The 19,549-nt window shown below is 35.8% G+C and overlaps 1 protein-coding gene across 4 annotated transcripts in view; it reads left to right on the forward strand.

The window, feature by feature from the left end:
• Positions 1-19,549, forward strand: part of Vps13b (vacuolar protein sorting 13 homolog B) — a 515,578-nt gene that overhangs the window by 287,786 nt on the left and 208,243 nt on the right. For all 4 annotated transcript variants that reach the window (XM_069991130.1, XM_069991132.1, XM_069991133.1 and 1 more), the window contains exons 31-33: positions 1,752-1,955; positions 6,832-6,958; positions 10,299-10,442. In XM_069991130.1, coding sequence (XP_069847231.1) covers positions 1,752-1,955; positions 6,832-6,958; positions 10,299-10,442 — 475 coding nt within the window. The remainder of the gene's footprint in view (positions 1-1,751; positions 1,956-6,831; positions 6,959-10,298; positions 10,443-19,549) is intronic.

The following is a 19,549-nucleotide window of genomic DNA, read 5'->3' on the forward strand; positions in this document are numbered from 1 at the left end:
CAATCTAGTCAAATAGTTGTTAACTAGAGTATCTTGATTATTATAATGTAAGCATTCTTTATGTACTCTTACTACATCTTTCTATTGTTCAAGTTTGTTTTTCTTCTTGCATCCTAATTTTTTTATTTATTTAAAAATTATATTTTCTGTGTCTGTTATTTTCCAGGTTCCTAGCTAGTTAATAAATTCTGAAGTTAATCTTTTTTCTTCCTAACAATACTATTACCTTCTCTTTTAAGTTTATATACTTTATTATCAGTGTCTTGTTTTTACCCTTCTCTCAGTTTAGACATTATTTTAATTATTACTGATGAAGGTATTATTGGTTAAAAATTTATCAATTTCTTACTGCTACTTCTGAGTATTCTTTGGCCTGTTTAGCTACGAGAATTTTTGGTATTTTTGTACAATTACAGAATAATTCTCCGACTTCCTCTCTTCATATAAGGCCTCTTCCCCTAGTTTTTGTATTTTTGCCCTCAAGATCTAACTAGACATTTTAAAAACTTTCTCCCTTTACTCTCTCTCTATTTTAACATTAATGTGCAAGATTCCTTTGTTTCTTTTAATTGCATTTTGGATTCCTTCAAATCTTTTAGTGTGCCATTACTTTAGTTGAATTTAATCTGCTTGAGTTTTCAATTTAATTCTATTCTTATATTTGTAGTTCTACATTGTTCTGTGTTCTTGTATCTTCATTTTTCCTATTTTGAGAATATAATTTTACTGTTTGAACAAAATTTTATATCTACTAGTGTACTATTTAAAAGTCTTGGAGGATGTATTCTTACTACTTTTGCTGTGTTTCACTCATCATACCTTAGTATGCTATGTGGGTAAGTTGTAAATTTTGTCTGTGAATGAATGTCCCATTTCACATGGAGCCTAATCTGGGAAAATTCTTCAAGTTGAAATGGAGCTCATTCCAAGAGTATTTGTTATTACCTTAGCCATTGTCATCTCACAGGATTGTCAGATTTCCAGATTGAAATTTTGTTCTTATCAAATTTGAATCTCAATCCCTTAAGTTCTGTGCATTCATTCCCTTTTCTAACAATACAGTGAAATCCAGAGGAAGGGAGAAGATTAGTATTGTGAAAGGATTTTAAGGAAAAAAATTAAAACAAAACGCATAGCTTTGCTATCTCTCAGCATCTCTGAATTGTTTTCTCTTTGGTAGAAATGTTCATATAGAACCTGAAATCATCTCTACAATTAAAAAACATAGTAAAAGTATTTAGAATAAGAGTGAAGTTCCGGAATAATATAAGAAACCCTCATATAGATTATACTTGATAAATTTTGAATCCCTTATAAATCATAATATATAATAAGCTTTTAATGTCTGTCTCAAAGAGCTAATTAACCCACTTTATTAATCTGAGTAATCATTAATCTTGATTATCAACTTCATTGAATTGGAAATTTTAGATTCGTAAAGCTCAACTCTGGATATATCTATGAGATATACATTTCTAGAGAGAAAGAATTCAAAGAAGACCTTCAAATGTGAACATCACTATCACATAGGTTAGAGAGAGCACATTAGTGCACATTTTCTTTCTCTGTATCTTGGAGCCATGTGATCCAAAATAACTCCCTTTTGTTTTTGCCCAGGCATTTGAAAACAGTAGTAATGTGCAGTAGACTAACATAATTTGAAATCGTTAGAAATGGTAGCAGTATTTACTAGTAAGCAAAATAAGCATAGAGTGTTGATTTTTACCTGCTTATTTTAATTGCCTTTACAGGAGAGCTTTGAACTTAGGAATTCTTCGAGATCCTGGATCAGAAATTGAAGATAGACAATACCAAATAGACCTGCAGTCCATCAATATTGGTACTGCTCAATGGGATCAGCTAAAACCAGAAAAAAAAAGTGTCACAGGGGGTGTGTTAACAGAGAATGAAAGGAATTCTCAAAATCCAGCCCTTGAATGGAATATGGCCAGCAGGTAGGAAATGACTGAGAAAGTTTCATACTCTAGTTTCATTGTAAGAACAATTGGTGATCTTTACATACCTAAGTGTTTTAGTATTCCTTCCATTTTTATTACAAAGATAAAATATATTTTGTAATTGTAATGGATGCTTTTGCTTGGAAATTTACTAGTCCTACCAGTGTTGCATTGTAATAATTACACATTTTGAATTGTGTCAGATTTTTTTTTGATGTTAATATTTGATGGAGAGATCCACTTCAGGTTAAAAAAATACATTTGTATTTTCACATGAAACCTGTCATATTCGGGGTCAGGTTTTTATCATTTATTTTAGCTTTTCTGGTCTACTTAAAATTCAAAAAAGATAAAAGTAAAAAATACAATATAAAGTTTTGTGCTTTCTCTTTCTCTTTAACCAAAGCAGCTATGTTAACAGAAAACATGTCTAAAAATTTGTCCTGAAAATGATTTGTAGAGAACCACTGCTATCTTACTCAAGAAATGGTTTACTAGAAAGAAGGTAATAGGAATTCAAGCTAATTTTATATTGCAAGATTATAGCTTTCTACTAACAAACCACTAAGGTGTAAAGTTCTGTGTAGAAGCATGCATAGCCATCCATTATAAATTTCAGGGTAGGCAAACATCTACTGAGCTACCAGTAGGTAATTTTCATCACAGCTGAGGAACATATATTTTCAGCCTTAGTGGAGTGCCTGAGTAACACACCACAGCATTCTGTACATGGACCCTAATCTCTAGAAGTTGAATAATGTCAACCAGCATGATGCCCCCTCAGTTATCTTTTTCCTTGTTTTCAAATTTAACAGGTATCATCTCATGAAACAGCATGTCTCAAAAAGTCACAAATTATATTATCAATAAAAAGATGAGCCTATTTTCTATGTTGTCCTAGTATTTATGGTCAATAAATGACCCATACTTACTGTTAGGTTTTTAAAAAGAGGTAGCTGAGTAAGAACTGCACCACGTACGTGGTATTCAGGTAATGGGCAGGTTTATTCAGTAGACCTGCTGGGACCAGGCAAGGTTGGCACTCCACGTGGCTGGGAAAGGCCTGGGAATGAGAGAGAGCTGGGAAGAGAGGAAAGAGAGAGGAAAGAGCTAGGAAAGAGCAGAGAGAGAGGTAAGAACAGCAGCACTCACGTGGTATTCACGTAAGGGGTAGGTTTATTCAGTAGACCTGCTGTGACCAGGCAAGGTTGGCACTCCACGTGACTGGGAAAGGCCTGGGAATGAGAGAGAACTGGGAAAGAGAGGAAAGAGCTAGAAAAGAGCAGAGAGAGCAGAGAGAGAGCAGAGAGGAACAGAGAGAGCAAGTCTGGGCCTGGGCTAGGCCTTATCTAGGGTATGGACAGAGAAAGGTGTGGCCACATCAAATTCAGATGTGACCTCAGGTGATGCAGATGTGACCTCTTCCAGGTGTCCCAGTTGCCTGGGTAACGCAGGTACTGGGTGGAGACTTTGCTGCGAGGAGGGTGAAGTGCTAGCCATCCAGGAGCGGACCTTACAGTTACCTAGCCTTAACTCAGTTATACCTCTCATATTCATTCTTTAGTATATTTAACAAACTGTATTGGATACCTGACTTGTGTTTGTGTTTTAATAATTGAAATGAAATTCATGTTACATTAATTATTTTAGGTTATTCTTCAATGCCATTTAGTATTGCGTAGTATTCGACAGCACTAATTCTATCCGGTTCCAAAACATTTTCCTCTTTTTTTTTTTTTTTTTTTTTTTGGTCAGTCATGGGGCTTGAACTCTGGGCATGAGTGCTGTCCCTCAGCTTTTCAGCTCAAGGCTAGTGCTCTACCACTTGATCAGGGCCACTTCTGGTTTCTGGCAGTTTATTGGAGATAAGAGTCTCACAGACTTTCCTGCCTGGGCTGGCTTTGGACCATGATCCTCAGATCTCAGCCTCCTGAGTGACTAGGATTACAGGCATGAGCCACCAGTGCCTGGATTTCCTCATGTTTAAAACCCCTTTTCTGTTCGGCAATTTCTCTTCATCATTCTTCTGTTCCTAGACTCTTGCCATCCACTAATGTACATTCTACTGTATGTATGTATCATAATATGTTTCTCCATTGGTGGGTAGTTGGGCCATTTTCACCTTGCAGCTATGTAATTTGAATTACCTGATTGAGTACATTTAAGTATAAGTAGATACCTAACAATAAAATGGCAGGGCCATGGTAATTGTATGTTCAGCCTTTCTGAGGATCTACCAGATTGTTTTCCACAGAGCAGAACTGGAGAACTATTTGAATCCCCAGCAGCAGTATTCAAAGGTTCTACTTACTTTGTCCACTTTTTCTCCCTCTCTGTCTCTTCTCTTTCTCTCTTTCTGTTCTCTTTCTCTCTCTCTCCTCTCTCCTCTCTGTCTCTCTCCTCTCGTTAGACAAATGTTTTACTATGTAAGCCTATGTCCCAAACTTTTCTGCTATAGGTTGTTGCTTTGTTTTTGCCGGGGTTAGCCTTGAACCTCATTCCTCCTACTTAAGCCTTCCACATAGCTGGAATTCCAGGCCTTTATCAAAAGCCTGGTGTCATTTTTATGTATATTTCACAATTGGTGTTCCTATACCAAATATACATCATTAATTACAGCCACAAAGGAGATTTCCTATTGTTTTTAATTTTCCAGGGAGATCTCTGTTATTTTTTCCACCGAAAAACTGCTTCCTTGGCTTTTCAGGGTCCTCAGATGTACATTTTCTCAATCTATTTCCCTGGTTTCCTAAGTGGGATCCTGAGGCTATTAAAAAACTCGGTCATTCAGTACTTACAGATTTAGTTCTTTCTTTTTAATCTTGAACCATAGTCTATATAATCTCTAGTAAGATACTGGAAAAAACTTTATTTTTTTTATTTGTGTTATTTCTTCAGTGTTTCTATTTATTTATTTTTGTTATATGGGATTTTGAACTTATTATCTTGTATTTGGTACCATCCCTTGAATTACATCCCATTCTTTTCTGCTTTAGTTATATTTTAGATAGGGTTTCATGTTTTTGCCCTGCCCACCTCAGACCCAACTCCTCCTATTGTGCCTCTCAAAAGAAGCTATGTTACAGATATAAACCACCACACACACCTTAGTGATTAAGATGATGGTCTTACAAAGTTCTTGCTCAGGTTGTCTTTGAACCAACCATACTTCTCCAGATCTCTGCCTCCTGAGTTGCTGGGATTCAGGCATGTGCCACCATGACCAGTCCTTATTCCTTTCTTTCTTTGATTCATCCTTGAAAACACTTGGCCTACACAATTTTTATGGGCTTTTGTTGTTGTTGTTGTTTTTAATTTTACCATTACTTCAAATATTTCCCAAAGATACCACTAGTGAAAGATTAGTGCTGGAAAACAAAAATAATAGTTTTGTAGTACTATTGGCTTGATTGTCTTTATTATTTCTATGGCTATTGATCTTTAATATTTTGTGTCATTGATTTGATTCATCATACAAATGAGGGAAATTATGTAGTACTGACAAGTACATTTTTCCATCCATGTTTTAGTTAATGTTTGCTCTTATTTGGTTCCTTGCCATCTTTTCCATTTTAAGGTATTGTTAATATATCATATGTTTTAGCACTCCCTTGTGAGAGCACATCAGATGTTATATGTTTCTCACATTGGTTATTTTATGGAATTTGAGCTATTAAGCCATAATTATGATGTCTCTCAGGATCTAAATCCTTCCTCTATAGTTACAGATTTTAATACTTCTTCCTGTTGCTCTCTACTTACCAGATCTTTTAATTCTTTAAAATTGACTTTCTTGAAATTCAATACTTCTATGTCACAGAACCAGATGATCCAATTTGCTTTTTTGGCAGATACCATTCAAAGCTCTGCCCATTGCAAATTTAACAAAAGACTTCAATGCTCTCTAGGGTACTCCTATTTAAAACAAAGCAAAACACAAAGGATCTAGAAATGCTGAAATTTTATCTCAGCTTTCTTGTGAAGTAACTTAGGCCAATTCTCTGATTTCAACTTTATCGTTTTATAATGTGAAGGAATAGGAATGATATATTTATAGAAAATATGAAGGTTTTGAAGGAAATGTGGAAGTAGAGCAAAAAATCAGAAGTATAATAAAATGCAAATATGGTGATACATTATTTTATAAAATGAAGGCTAAGGTTACAGATAGTGGTTTTTTTAAAGATTTGTACCAGCACAAGCTATGGTTTCTCAACATTTTTTTCTATTATACTAAATAACTAGTCAAGGGTGAGAATGTGTTTTAAAAAAAACAAACGAACAATTAGAGTCCAGAGTTTGTTCTGGTATCAGCTTTACCCTCCAGACCCAATTCTGGAACTTTAGCTCTCTGAATAGCCATGAGCTTTGTTTCCTTATTGCTACTATGGAAGTAATAATAATGTTTGCATCCCATATAGGCTTATTTTAAGGAAGCCTGGTTCATAGAGTTAAAAACAAGCTCAGTGGTGAAGAGATGTTCATGAGCAACTGAAAAGATTGGAAAGCTGGAAGTTGTAAGATAGAAAGTCAGAAGAACTAAAAGTAGTAAGGTTATTCATGGTAACAGAAGACATGAAACTGTTTACAAGAGTGAACAGAAAATAATTGTTGAAGAAAATTAAAAATATACTTTGTTTGAAAGAGCCTAGGATGATAATAATAATATGAAATTGCTTAATTATGTCTGAATTTCTGAAGAATTTTTGCTTTCATATGTTATGGAACTGATGTTCTAAGTATAAATATACAGATAGGAACTCTCAAAATAATGATGGCATTTTGTCATCCATATTTGTCATCCAAGTTTTATATAACAATGAAAATTATCATTTACAAAATGTAATGACTTAGGTTTTACTTTATCTTTCAGCATACGGCGACATCAAGAAAGGAGAGCTATTTTGACCCCCATTTTGACAGACTTCTCTGTTCGAATTACTGCAGCACCTGCCATTATTTTCACCAAAATCAGTTCTCCAGAAAATCTACATATTGAGGTTAGATTTATTTTGGGGATTTTCAGTTTCAGCCCACATGATGTCACATTACTAACCAATCATAACAATTAACCATACTTACTGAGTACTTACTAGTACTGTTTATTATTGCTGTCTAGATACTAAATCAACTGATTCTCATAATAATCTCTCAGTTGCTCCTAGTACCCAAATCTTACAGGTAAGGAAACTAAGGCATAGAGAAGATAATTAGTTGGCCAGATTTTCCCTAAAGCAGAGCCAGAGTTCAAACCCAGCTGGTCTGGTTCTAGCCTCTCTACTCAGTTTCTACAGCTTCTAATGAAAATAATTACAATGCTGACAGGTAACACATAGTTCTCACACAGACTACCTTAGATCCTGTTATCATCCTTAGATTATAAATGAGGAAACACTCATAAAAGGATTAAGTCACTTGACCTGTATAAATTAGTGGGTCCAACTTATACTTCTTAAAATAATAGTAATGAGATTTACCATAATTTAAATGAAAGCAAATTATAAACTTTTTTCATAGTTACAGACCTTATCATGACAGATTTTGAAAAAATCATGTATAGTTTAAATACTTAAGTACAGCCCTGACTTTCAGCTGATCAATTTATATTTTTTAAATTTTTAATGGATTAGCGGCTTGGAAAATGACACTACGTTAGGATTCTGGATAGTAGCATTGAGGTTCAATGTCAATTAGCCATGTTATCATGAAGGAAATTACTGATACACCGTAGTAGACTGGGTTCCTAAGCCACAGTGTTGGTAGGCTAGTTTTATTAAGTGCTAAATTTGTCATTGTTGCTTTTGAGACAGGATCTTACTTTACATTGACTGGACTTGAATTCACACTCTTTCTGCCTCCCCTCCCTATAATTCTTTACGTAGAGTTCTGTACCACCATGTTCAATGCACTCTTGACTTACAATATGTTACCAGGCACCAGTGGCTCACTCTCAGGAAACTGAGATCTGAGGATCATGGTTTAAAGCCAGCCCAGGCAGGAAAGTCTGTGAAACCATTACCTCCAATAAACTACCAAAAAAAAGTCAGAAATGGAGCTGTGGCTCAAATGGTAGCGTGTTAGCTTGAGCAAAAGAATCTCAGGGTCAGTATTCAGGCCAAGTTCAAGCCTCAACACTGTGCCCCCTCCCCCAAACATACATAAAAATTGCTGTCTTTGTTGTTGTTGTTGTTTGTTTGTTTGTTTTTAAACAGTGCTAGAGTTTAGAATTCAGGGTTCCACAGTTGATAGGTTCACACTACACCACTTGAATACCACCCCTGTCTGGGTTTTGGGAAGGAGGATTATTTATCAAATATGTGCTTTTGCCTAGAACAGGCTTTGGACCTTGGTCCTTCTACATCTGTCTCCCAAGTATCTGGGATTACAAGTTCAGTCACATACCTGCTTCTTGTTTGAGATAGGGCTGTATTAACTTTTGGCCCAGGCTAGGCTTGAATCATTATCCTTAAGCTTCTCCCTTGAATATTTATTTTCTCATTGTTAAATAAAGGAGTTTTTGTATATTAATGTGAGACAAACCTTACATACCCAATTCTCTAATTCTTTTTTTTTTTTTTTTTTTTTTTTTTTGCATGTCCTGGGGCATGAACTCAAGAACTGGATACCGTCCTTGAATTTTCCAAGATAGAACTCTATAACCTGAGCCACAGCTCTACTTCTGACTTTTTGTTAGTTTATTGGAGATAAGAGTTTTACAGACTTTCTTCTGCCTGGGCTCCTGAAAACTCTTTCCTTGGATTCTTAAGTATCATGAAATTCTGAAACTATTATAAGAATAATATGGCAAAGTATAATAAAAATACCATTCCAGCTTAATTACCTCATCTTCTTTTTGAAGACATCATTAGAAAGTCTCTCATTCCCACTTTAAAGAGAATGCAGCAGGAGATCACAAAACTTGGTGACAAAGAATTCACAAAAATTAGGATATCAGCTTCAGTCTCTCTTAAATTCCTTCCTCCCCATTTCCCTAAACATGCCTTTACTGCCTCAGACATTTATCCCAGTTGGCCTCTTGATTCTTAAGGATCGAACTAACCAAAAAATTATTCTTAAATATATGCTATTAGCTACCCATTGTATCAATTACATCCATATCATTTAACCTACTAGTAAAAGATCAATAATTTGCCATTTTATAAGATTTATGCCACAAATCAAGCTAATTTTAATAAAAAAATTCATCCACTTAGGAAATATAAAAATGATATTTTAAACAAATCTTTTGAACCAGAGCCTTTTTTACATCAGCATCACTTGAAGAATAAAATAAAATCCCAACATAATAAGTGGACTTGTAGAAGAAAATTCATTTAACCAAAAAAAAAAGGATAATCATTTCAGACATGCTGTCTTTTCTGACTCTGTTAAATTTGCTGTAAGCTATCTAGTTTGAGTTTGGAGCTGTTATAGTATCCTTAAATCCATTCCCTTGGAAGACACTAATGAGGAAAAGATCTGTTGGATGTTTCCAAGCTTTGAAAATTATCCACATGTGCCTCACAACAAGAGGCAGGGCTTGTGCTTAGTAACTGAAGCTTCTGGATTGCGTTTTCTTTTGTTTTCCTTCTCTAAGTGGTTTTCTAATGATAAACATTCAAATGACTGAGTTGTCCAAAACAGCACTAATTAAGTAGTGGACATCTGCCTAATACTGCCAAGATTTTAGCCATTTGAGGAAGTGAAATTAGTTTAGCTGTCTTTGGCTTCAGCATTCTACTTTGTAATAAATCATTTTATTTTATCCAGTGGAGAATAGTTATATGACTATTTACAAATGTAAATATATTTGTAAGTTCATATACAATTGTTCTTGCCCACCTGTTATCTCTGGTTTACATCTGTCTGCCCTCAATAGTAGGTTGCATTTCAAGACCAAACTTATTTTTGTAATAGTCCTTGGGAGGTGTCTAGCATACTACTATACTTAGGAGATTCTTAGAAAGTATTTGTTGATTTGAATTGATAAATGAGATTCTGCTACAGAACCTCACTCTGCTACAGGATTAACTGTTGTGTAATAAATAGTGATGGAAGTTTGAAGTATGAAAAGGCCAAGTGGATGCGAAAAGTTTCTGTTGCTAGTTACCTGATATAAGGCAGTATGTCACATAGCAAAGCTTTATAAATATTTAATAAATTAATCCATTAAACTATGTCTAGTGATGTGCTCACCATTTTTGTTTTTCTCCTTAAAGTATGAACTTGATTACCAGTAGACTTTGGAAGTAGAAATAGTCAAATAAGTAAGAATGATAAATTACTATCTGAAGGCTATCATATTTCTTTATCTGTGTTCAATCTTTTTCTTTCCTTCAGGAGATTTTAGTGTGTGGCCATTCCTTGGAAGTAAATATAACCACAAATCTGGACTTCTTCCTAAATGTGGCTCAAGTTCAACTCTTACATCAGTTAATGATAGCAAATATGACTGGATTAGAACCATCAAACAAGGCCACAGAGGTAACAATTACCTGATTTTTATTACGATTATTGAATTTGTGCCAATGTTGGAATCAGAAAAAATATAATTAAACTAAATGTCTTCCCCCAATTATTCTTTATATAATTCTATTCAAAATACAGTCATATATCATTTTGGGTTGATGTTCTATGTTTTTGAAATTTGTTTAGTCTGTTCTCTTATTATTTATCATGTAACTTCACAAAATTGCTGTGGACTGACCTCAGAGAGGCCTATGTTAAGACAAGGTTTTATTACCCTGCTGAAAGTCCTAAATTGTGATGCAAAAAACCTGTTATAGTTTTTACTTTCTCAACTCCATGATTAGATAGGGCCTCTTTTGGAAATGAACTTTGTAAGAGGATTGTGGGACTATTTTAATGAGTAATTTGTAAAGTGTTCATTTCCCATGCTCATGAATATAATCATAAAAGTTGGATGCCTGCCTAGAATTTTAATTTTGATCCAATGGTAATGATAGAACTTTTATAAGCCACAAAGCATGTCAGTGTAAAACAAAGAATGCTGCTTGTTAGATGCTCCTTGCATTGTATTTTCTTTGTTTCCATGCTTCTTATATCACAGTTTTACTTAGAATAAATCTTCAAAAGAACTTGTATGAAGAAACTATTTTCTGTGAAAAAGGTATTGCTTTTATTCTTGCTATGAAATATACAGAAGCATTTTTAAGTCCTGCTTATAAAAAATTACAGAAGAATAGGTATTTACTGACCTCCACTTGACATCAGGGAGTGTTTCATGTATGCTAAGTCCCATGTCTTTAGGCATATAATATCCTAGTGAAGTGTGCATGGACATTATCCCCATTTTACAGATGAGGCTTTGGGCCATAAAGATTAAGGGACCTGTGTGAAGTCACACATACATATTTAGCTGAAATGTAAGGTACCCGAGAATTTAGAATTTAGAGGGTTTTTTTTCTTTTTTCATCATAGTTTTATTAGCATTGATCAGTACTACAGGTTTTATTTTGTATGCAGACATTGTTCCTTGTTCAGATGCTCTTCCTGCATCCCTTTCTTCATTCCTTCTTCCCTCTTTGCCAAGCCAACAAGGGTCATTGTTCTATTTACATACACACTCATAAAGTCTTTTGACCATGTTCACCCTCGTCCACTCTCTGTTTACTCTAACCTCTCCCACTCGCTTCACTTCTGAAGATAGGACCTGTAGTACATTCCTGACATTCATTTTTTATGTATATTAATTTTTCAAAGGGTCACAGTGTTAATTAGATTGATCTTCTGCTTTACTCTTATTTTCCCCATACTCACTACCTTCTATTATTCAATAGCTTTCAGTGAGTTGGTTTTTATTCACAAATATAACTTATTTTGGTTTTGTTCATCCTTTTACATATTCCATTGATGTCATAAATTTAGAATTTTCAAGTCAGTTCCTTTCTGTTCTGCCACCAATCATGTACTGTCACTACTATATTTTTCTTTCAACATTTTTTTGTTTCTAAAAGATTTAAGTATTATGAAGCTTTTAATTTTCATAATGAAAGTCTCTAACCATTTACCCCTTATGACTTCTACTTATTCAGTATCTATTTTTAGAAGATTATAAAGCTCTATATATCATCTAAATGTTTACTTTTCCAGTATACTTCATTTTTTCTTTTAGAAATAACATTTTATTATGTTTATTTTTACCTGACAAAAATAGGCCCTGAGGTCAAAACTTTGTACTCAGGGAAAAAAAGCCAAAAAGAAGTAAATATATCTTTCAGTAAGTTTCAAGAAAACATTATAATGATGAGAATGAATAAAGCTAAAGAGTGCTAATTTATGTAACTATTTATCATTTTTAAATAAGAAAATCAGATAAATGAACAAAATCTTAGGTGTTTTTCATTTTATTCCAATTACAGTCACATAACGATGATTGGTATATAGTTTTGAACTTTTGTGAGGTTTAGACTAAAAGGATGAAAAACAAAAAAGTCTATAAAATCATGAATACTAAACATTAACTTGAAATGATTAATTTTTATGGAAGTATAATACATGAATTTTAATAATCAAATAGTTTGATGACATATATTAAAGTAGCTTCCTCTCCTGATACTCCCTTCTCATCCTTCTCTATATTAAGCCCTTTTACCTCTATAAGCTGTTTTCTTCATAGGTATTTATACCTATGTTTCTGAATAACTTGAATCAACTGGTGTCTCTTAATGCATTTGCTTTTGAACACAAATGAGGGTTCCATCTCTTTTGTGATTCCTTTTTATGCCTCCATCTTTCTAATATTCTTGCATATTATTTTTCCATTAACAATATAGATTGTTTTTATTTTAAAGACTTTGTAAATACTGTTCATTTCTAAGTGAGATAATATAATAGAATTATAGTTCTGTCTTGACAACATTTATTTACTTCATTTCTATTTTTATTTTTTGCACCAATCCTGAGGCTTGAACTCAAGACTTGGGCACTCTCCCCGAGCTTCTTTTGATCAAGGGTTATGCTCTACTAGAGCTCTATTTCTGGCTTTTTTTTTTTGGTAGGTTAGAAGGAATAAGAGTCTCACAGACTTTCTTGCACAAACTGGCTTTGAACTGTGATCTTCAGATCTCAGCCTCCTGAGTAAGATTACAAATGTGAGCCACTAGTGCCCAATTTTTTTACTTTCCATCCCATACCCCACTCATACCATGGATCTATATCATGTTTGTCAACTTGCATATTTTTGTCAGGTAAAAATAAACATAATAAAATGTTGCTTCTAAAAGAAAAAAATGAAGTATACTGGAAAAGTAAACATTTAGAAGACATTTTCCTAAAGTTCTTGTTCTGCATTCTCTAGTTTCTCTAGTTCTCTAGTTCTGCTATCCTACTGCCACCTTAGCACAAATGAGCCAGGTGAAATTAGATTCGGATTTTTTTTTAATTTTATTTTATTTGTGAACATACTGTACAGAGGGGTTACAATTACATGGGCAAGATAATGAGCATATTTCTTATCAAGCATTGCAGCCTCCTCCTTTGTTTACCCTTCACCTCCCTTCCCAGCCTCCCCCCTCCCCCCCCACCCAGTCCTTCCCCCCCCATTCCCCCCAACCGACATTGTAAAGCTTCTTTTTGACATGACATTTTGAAGTTGATGTAAAAGAAAAGTATGGAAACATATATATAAAGGAAATAATGTGTTCTATGAATATAAACTCACAAATTTGTCAGTATCTGTTCCATCATACTAAAATATTAAACATTTTGAGTTACTATAGAAGAGCAGTATAATAGCAAGGAAAATATTGAAATAGAATTTTTATGCCTTGCTATATATTTTAGTGCTTATTATAGAACAAAATAGCACAGTAGACATTGTGTATTATGATTGAATACATGTATAACAAGTGATAGTAGATGTTATTTTGGTTGTAATTTTACTTACTGTTTTAACCTGGAAATACTGTTTTGAAATTACTTAAAAGATGAATTTTTTCTTTTAGTGCCAATTAATAATTTCTTGCAGTTATAATAGACCTGGACAATTGCTAAGAGTAATTTAAAATAAAAGCTTAGGGGTAATTATAATTATTTCTTTGTATAAACAGCAGTTTTTTAATCTATGTAATTTTGGTGGAGTTTCCCATTACCAAATAGCCATGTCCTATAGACATGCCCAATTATATTTCATCTTCCAGACCCAGTTATTGAATGAGATGTGTTGATAGTGAGATATAAGTGAAGTAACAGAGTTGTTGCATCAACTGTTACTGTAGGTCATGTGAGAAAAGTAATCATAAATTAGTTTGAGCTATTAATATTTGGCTTCCTTTTACATAAGACCAACATTATTCAAGAAGTCTGAGGTGATAAAACGCTGGGAAATACTAAGCACATGGAATTAATCCTGAGTAAATACTTGCTAAATGAATTAATACATGGATTCTTCAGCTTATAAGACTTTCTAGTTTATTCTTGGAAATAGAAAAGATATATACAACATAAACATTAAAATAAATTTTTAATGATCAACAATTGAGTGAAGGCTCATGCACTGTCCCTGTGTTTTTCTCAAGGCTAGTGCTCTACCACTTGAGCCACAGCTCCACTTCTGACTTTTTGAATGTCCATTGGAGCTTTCTTTTCTGGGCTGGCTAAGAACCACAATCCTCAGATCTCAGCATCCTGATTAGCTAGGATTATAGGTGTGAACCAGTAGAGTCCAACTTTTATATATTTTTAATGGAGATGAGTTTTATGTATTTCATTTATATGTTTTATATAAGTCATCGTTGAAAGAGAGGGTGTGAAGCATGTGTTATGCTTAGAGAATAACTTATTTGCACTTTGAAGTTCGCATTCATTCATGTAAAGCTATACCTCTCACATTTTGATAGTACTCATGTAGGCATGTAAGCCTTCAAAGATAGATATCATAGTTATATTCTCCCAATGTAAGATAAAGGAGTACCTATTGTCTGATTAGTTCAGTAAGGAATGGAAATATCTGCACTGTGTAGTATTGTCACCTGGTATCTCTAGATGTTACAGTTACTGAATCTTATTTTCTAATACAGTGAACACAGTATTAAAATAGATGGAGAGGGCTCAGTTTGCTCTGGATTATGTTTACTTGGCTTTGGTAATTAATGTTATTTCTGAATTAGCAAGTAATTATCTTATTAAACCTACTTACAGAAGTGGTATAAGGAGGAACACATGCTCATTTTCAAATCAGTGTTTTAAAGTAAATAAAACTTTTGTAGTAAAATATAAACCATGTTTTTAGAGGGCAAAGAAGACTAGAACCACATCATTGGTGATGTGTCGTGGGTGTTCTTTGATCCACATACTACATATCCTGAAGAAGAATGAAGACCCTAATTGAGCATTCCTTCCTGTGCCTTTTCCCCTTTCTCCTCCTCCAGTTAACCACTTAACCACTTGGTTTTAGGTACTTCCTTAGCTCTTCCTTCTATACAGCCCCAGCATTTCTATACTTGATAACCTGTCCAATACATGCTTGGTACCTGTTTCTGTACTCTCTTTGATTAGTAAAATTGTACTTTTTAGGAAAAAAAAATCTTATTTTCAAAAAGGTTACTTAGCTGTCACAAAATAGCACTTAGTCCATTTTTATTTATTTACTTTTTTTTGTTGTTGTTGGTCGTGGAGCTTGAACTCTGGGCTTGGGCGCTATCCCTCAGTTCTTCAGCTCAAGGAGAGTGCTCTACTGCTTGAGCCACAGCGCCACTTCCGGTTTTCGAGTGGTTTATTGTAGATAAGAGTCTCACCAACTCTCCTGCCTGGGCTGGCTTTGAACCGCGATTCTCAGATCTCAGCTTCCTGAGTAGCTTGGGTTACAGGCGTGAGCCACCAGCACCAGGCAGTCCACGTTTTTTAATCTCTCTAAAATAATAAATAAAAAAGTATTTCCACCTAAAGCAAGGTTTTTGTTTCTACAGATTTTCTATTATTTATTGCACTCAGCTTCTCTGAAGCTTCCTGAAGAATGCTACAATTGCTCTACTGTCTCATTAAGCCCCTATCCTTCCAAGGCTATTCTTTTCTTCATCCCACTCCAGTCCTCTCCCATCTATTTCTCTGTAGTTTATATTCCTTCCTATCTATGCTAATATATGTTTCTCTCTTATCCTTAATTCTCTTTAATAATTGAGTTTCCTTACCAGTTTTTCTTGAATTCCCAGTGCTTTCTTTTAACACCGTGCTCTTGTGATGCCAAAAAAAAAAAATTGTATTTAAAAAAGAAAGCCCTAGGAAAATAGTATATAATTAGGATGTGACTATCCCTTCTGAGTAATAGTGTGACAAATAAGGTAGCTGCTCAAAATTGATGATAGAGGATGCATGGTTTACTTAGTTACCTCTCTGACAGTTTGTACTTTCCTAACAAGCAAATTTGTGAACTTTTTCTTATTTTTGGTCAGTCCTAGGGCTTGGACTCTGGGCCTGGGTGCAGTCCCTGAGCTCTTCAGCTCAAGGCAAGCACTCTACCACTTGAGCCACATCCCTTTTTCTGAGTGGTTTATTGGAGATAAGAGTCTTATAGACTTGACTGCCGGTGCTGGCTGTCTTTGAACTGTGATCCTCAGATCTCAGCCTCCTGAGTAACTAGAATTACAGGTGTGAGCCACCTACACCTGGCCCTTAATTTGTGGACTTTTTGTACGAAAGAATCAACTTGAAAATATTTAGCAGCTGAGGGGCTGGGAAGGTGGCTCAGTAGTAGAGTGCTTGCATTGCATGCCTGAGGCCCTGGGTTCGATTCCTCAGCACCACATAAGCAAAAAAGAAAAAAGCCGGAAGTGGTGCTGTGGCTCAAGTGGTAGAGCGCTAGCCTTGAGCTGAAAAGCTGAGGGACAGTGCCCAGGTCCAGAGTTCAGGCCCCACGACCGGACTCCCCCCAAAAAAATAAAAAAATAAAAAATAAAATATTAGCAGCTGAAACCTGCGAAGTATATAATTCTCATTTAAGATTTTATCCATTTTTAGATGGCTTATTTCTACAGCTTTAGTTCAGAGGTCTTCCAAAGTAAAAACTAAAATTCCTCCCAGAGTATAAAAGCAATACCTAACCCAACAATCTTCCTTATACATTTTTAAAGGATCTGGATTTCAGAGAATATGCCACATGTGCTCCATCCCCATTCTATCTCAAGTCTGCCCTATTTGGTAGTGTGCCTTTAAAAAAATGCAAAGCTACAAAAGGGAGATGGACAAGGCCCTACTAAAGCTACCAGAACAACTATGCTTATCACAGCATTATTCACCATAGCTATGATATGGAACCAACCCAACCAGTAGATGAATGGATCAATAAAATGTGATATGTGTGTGTGTGTGTATACGTATACATATATACGTATATATGTGTGTGTATACGTATACATATATACGTATATATGTGTATATATGTATATATACACACATGTGTGTGTGTGTGTGTGTGTATATATATATATATATATATATAATGGAATTCTATGCCTCCATCAGAAAGAATGGCACCACCCCATTTGTTGGGAAATGGAAAAGACTGGACCCCCCAAAAAATAACTAGTATATGTCTAGGACAAGCAGAAAAGGTCAAAAGCTATGTACATAAGACCAAATAAGATGATGCTAAACGAAATGAACCCCCAGATAGGGACACAAGAGGTTTTATTTCTTGCTGTTGTTTTTATTTTTGGGTTTTTTTTTTGGGGGGGGGGTCTGGTCGTGGGGCCTGAACTCTGGGCCTGGGTGCTGTCCCTTAGCTCTTCAGCTCAAGGCTAGCACTGTACCACTTGAGCCACAGTGCCACTTCCGGCTTCTTTTTTTCTGCTTATGTGGTGCTGAGAAATTGAACCCAGGGCCTCATGCATGCAAGGCAAACGCTGTACCACTGAGCCACCTTCCCAGCCCCTTGCTGTTGTTTTTAATGCGCTTATATTTGGCTCTGTGATTTTTTTGTTTGTTTCTTTTGTATGTTCTTCCTCCATGGTACAAACCCTGTTTTCACTGTATTTGATTCTGGTGCCCTGTATCTTGTATATACATTTTTCTAATTTGGGGAGGGGAAGGGAAATAACAAAATGCTGAAATAAGGATACAGGATGACCCATTGTAACAATTAGACACTATGTTGGGGAGGTGGGAAGGGAAGGAATGCTAAGGGAAAAACAAAGGAAGAGGTAACAATGCTCTATTGTCCCGACCGCCTCCACCGGCAAGGATGACACGACAACAGGTTCTTCTTTCAGGCGGTTTATTCAGGACCTTGTTTACAGCTTCTTCTCTCCTGCTTCTCTCCTGCCCCACTTCTTCCTGCTTCTCTTTTCCTCTGGCCCGCCGGCCTCGCCCTCCAAGCCTCCTGGATGGCCAATCCCGTAGCGCCACGTGGCATATACCGATAGGGTTGCAAACACGGAAGCAAACTAGGAGCCAAGTCATAGCCATATAAGGAGTTGTTTTTACAGAGAGCACTCGTCACCGGGAAGACGGAAGGCGGGAGCCAGTGCCATCTTTCCAAGGAGCTACAATGTTGCTTTTGCGGTGGCGCCTTACGGGTGCGCCGTCTTTGGTCGCGGCTCCCGCAGCTCTCCACACTATAGGAAATGTCCTCATTACCTTACTCATGTAACTGTAACCACTCTGTATAGTATCTTTACAATAAAAATATGTATTATAAAAGGCAAATGGAAATAGTTGACAATGTTGGTGGTATTGCTGTAACTGCGCATCTATAAAACTCTATCCAACCAAGAGTGTGAATTGTACTGGAGTAAACCCAACCTTAGGAACTTTTTTTTGTATGTGTGAAAATACTGTACAAAGGGGTTACAATTACATGGGCAAGATAATGAGTACATTTCTTATCAAGAATTGTAGCCTCCTCCTTTGTTTCCCCTTCTCATCCTTCCCATCCTTCCCTCGCCCCCCCATCAAATTCTCCTCCTTCCCCCCCCCCCCCCACCAAAGTTGTAAAGTTCGTTTTGGACATAACGAATTGTGCATCTCATTGTTGCAATGGGTCCACCTGTATCCCTATTTAAACAATTTATCTTTTTTCCCTTCCTCTCCACCAACATCAAATATAGTGAAATCAGGGGTTATACCATGGGGGAGGGACATTTGCCAGTCCTGAGGCTTGAATTCAGGGCTGGGCACTGTCCCTGAGCTTCTTTTCCTCAAGGCTAGCACTCTAGCATTTGAGCCACAGCACCATTTCCAGCTTTTTCTAAGTATGTGGTCCTACGGAATGAAACCCAGGGATTCATGCAGGCTAGGGAAGCACTCTACCACTAAGGACATTCCTAGCCCTAGAGTTAGAAATATTGGACCACCCAGGAACACAGAAGCACACTAGCATTCATGATTTCCGTTCCTGCCTGAGTGTCTCTAACTGCAGCTATCAAATCTGTAACACCAGCAACATTTATTCTTATTCAGCTATGTGTAAGACAGTGTTCTAAGTCTTTACGTACCTTAATTTCTTTAATCCTTATAAACACCCTCTGAGTTTAGGACTGTTTTTCAAGTGCTGTAGACATGGAAACTGATGGGCTGGGAAGTTGGCTTAGTGGTAGAGTGCTTGCCTTGCATGCGTGAGGCCCTGGGTTCGATTC

Source organism: Dipodomys merriami, unplaced genomic scaffold, assembly GCF_024711535.1.
Source record: "Dipodomys merriami isolate MVZ:Mamm:240054 unplaced genomic scaffold, mDipMer1.0.p SCAF_4, whole genome shotgun sequence".
In the NCBI taxonomy this organism is placed as follows: Eukaryota; Metazoa; Chordata; class Mammalia; order Rodentia; family Heteromyidae; genus Dipodomys; species Dipodomys merriami.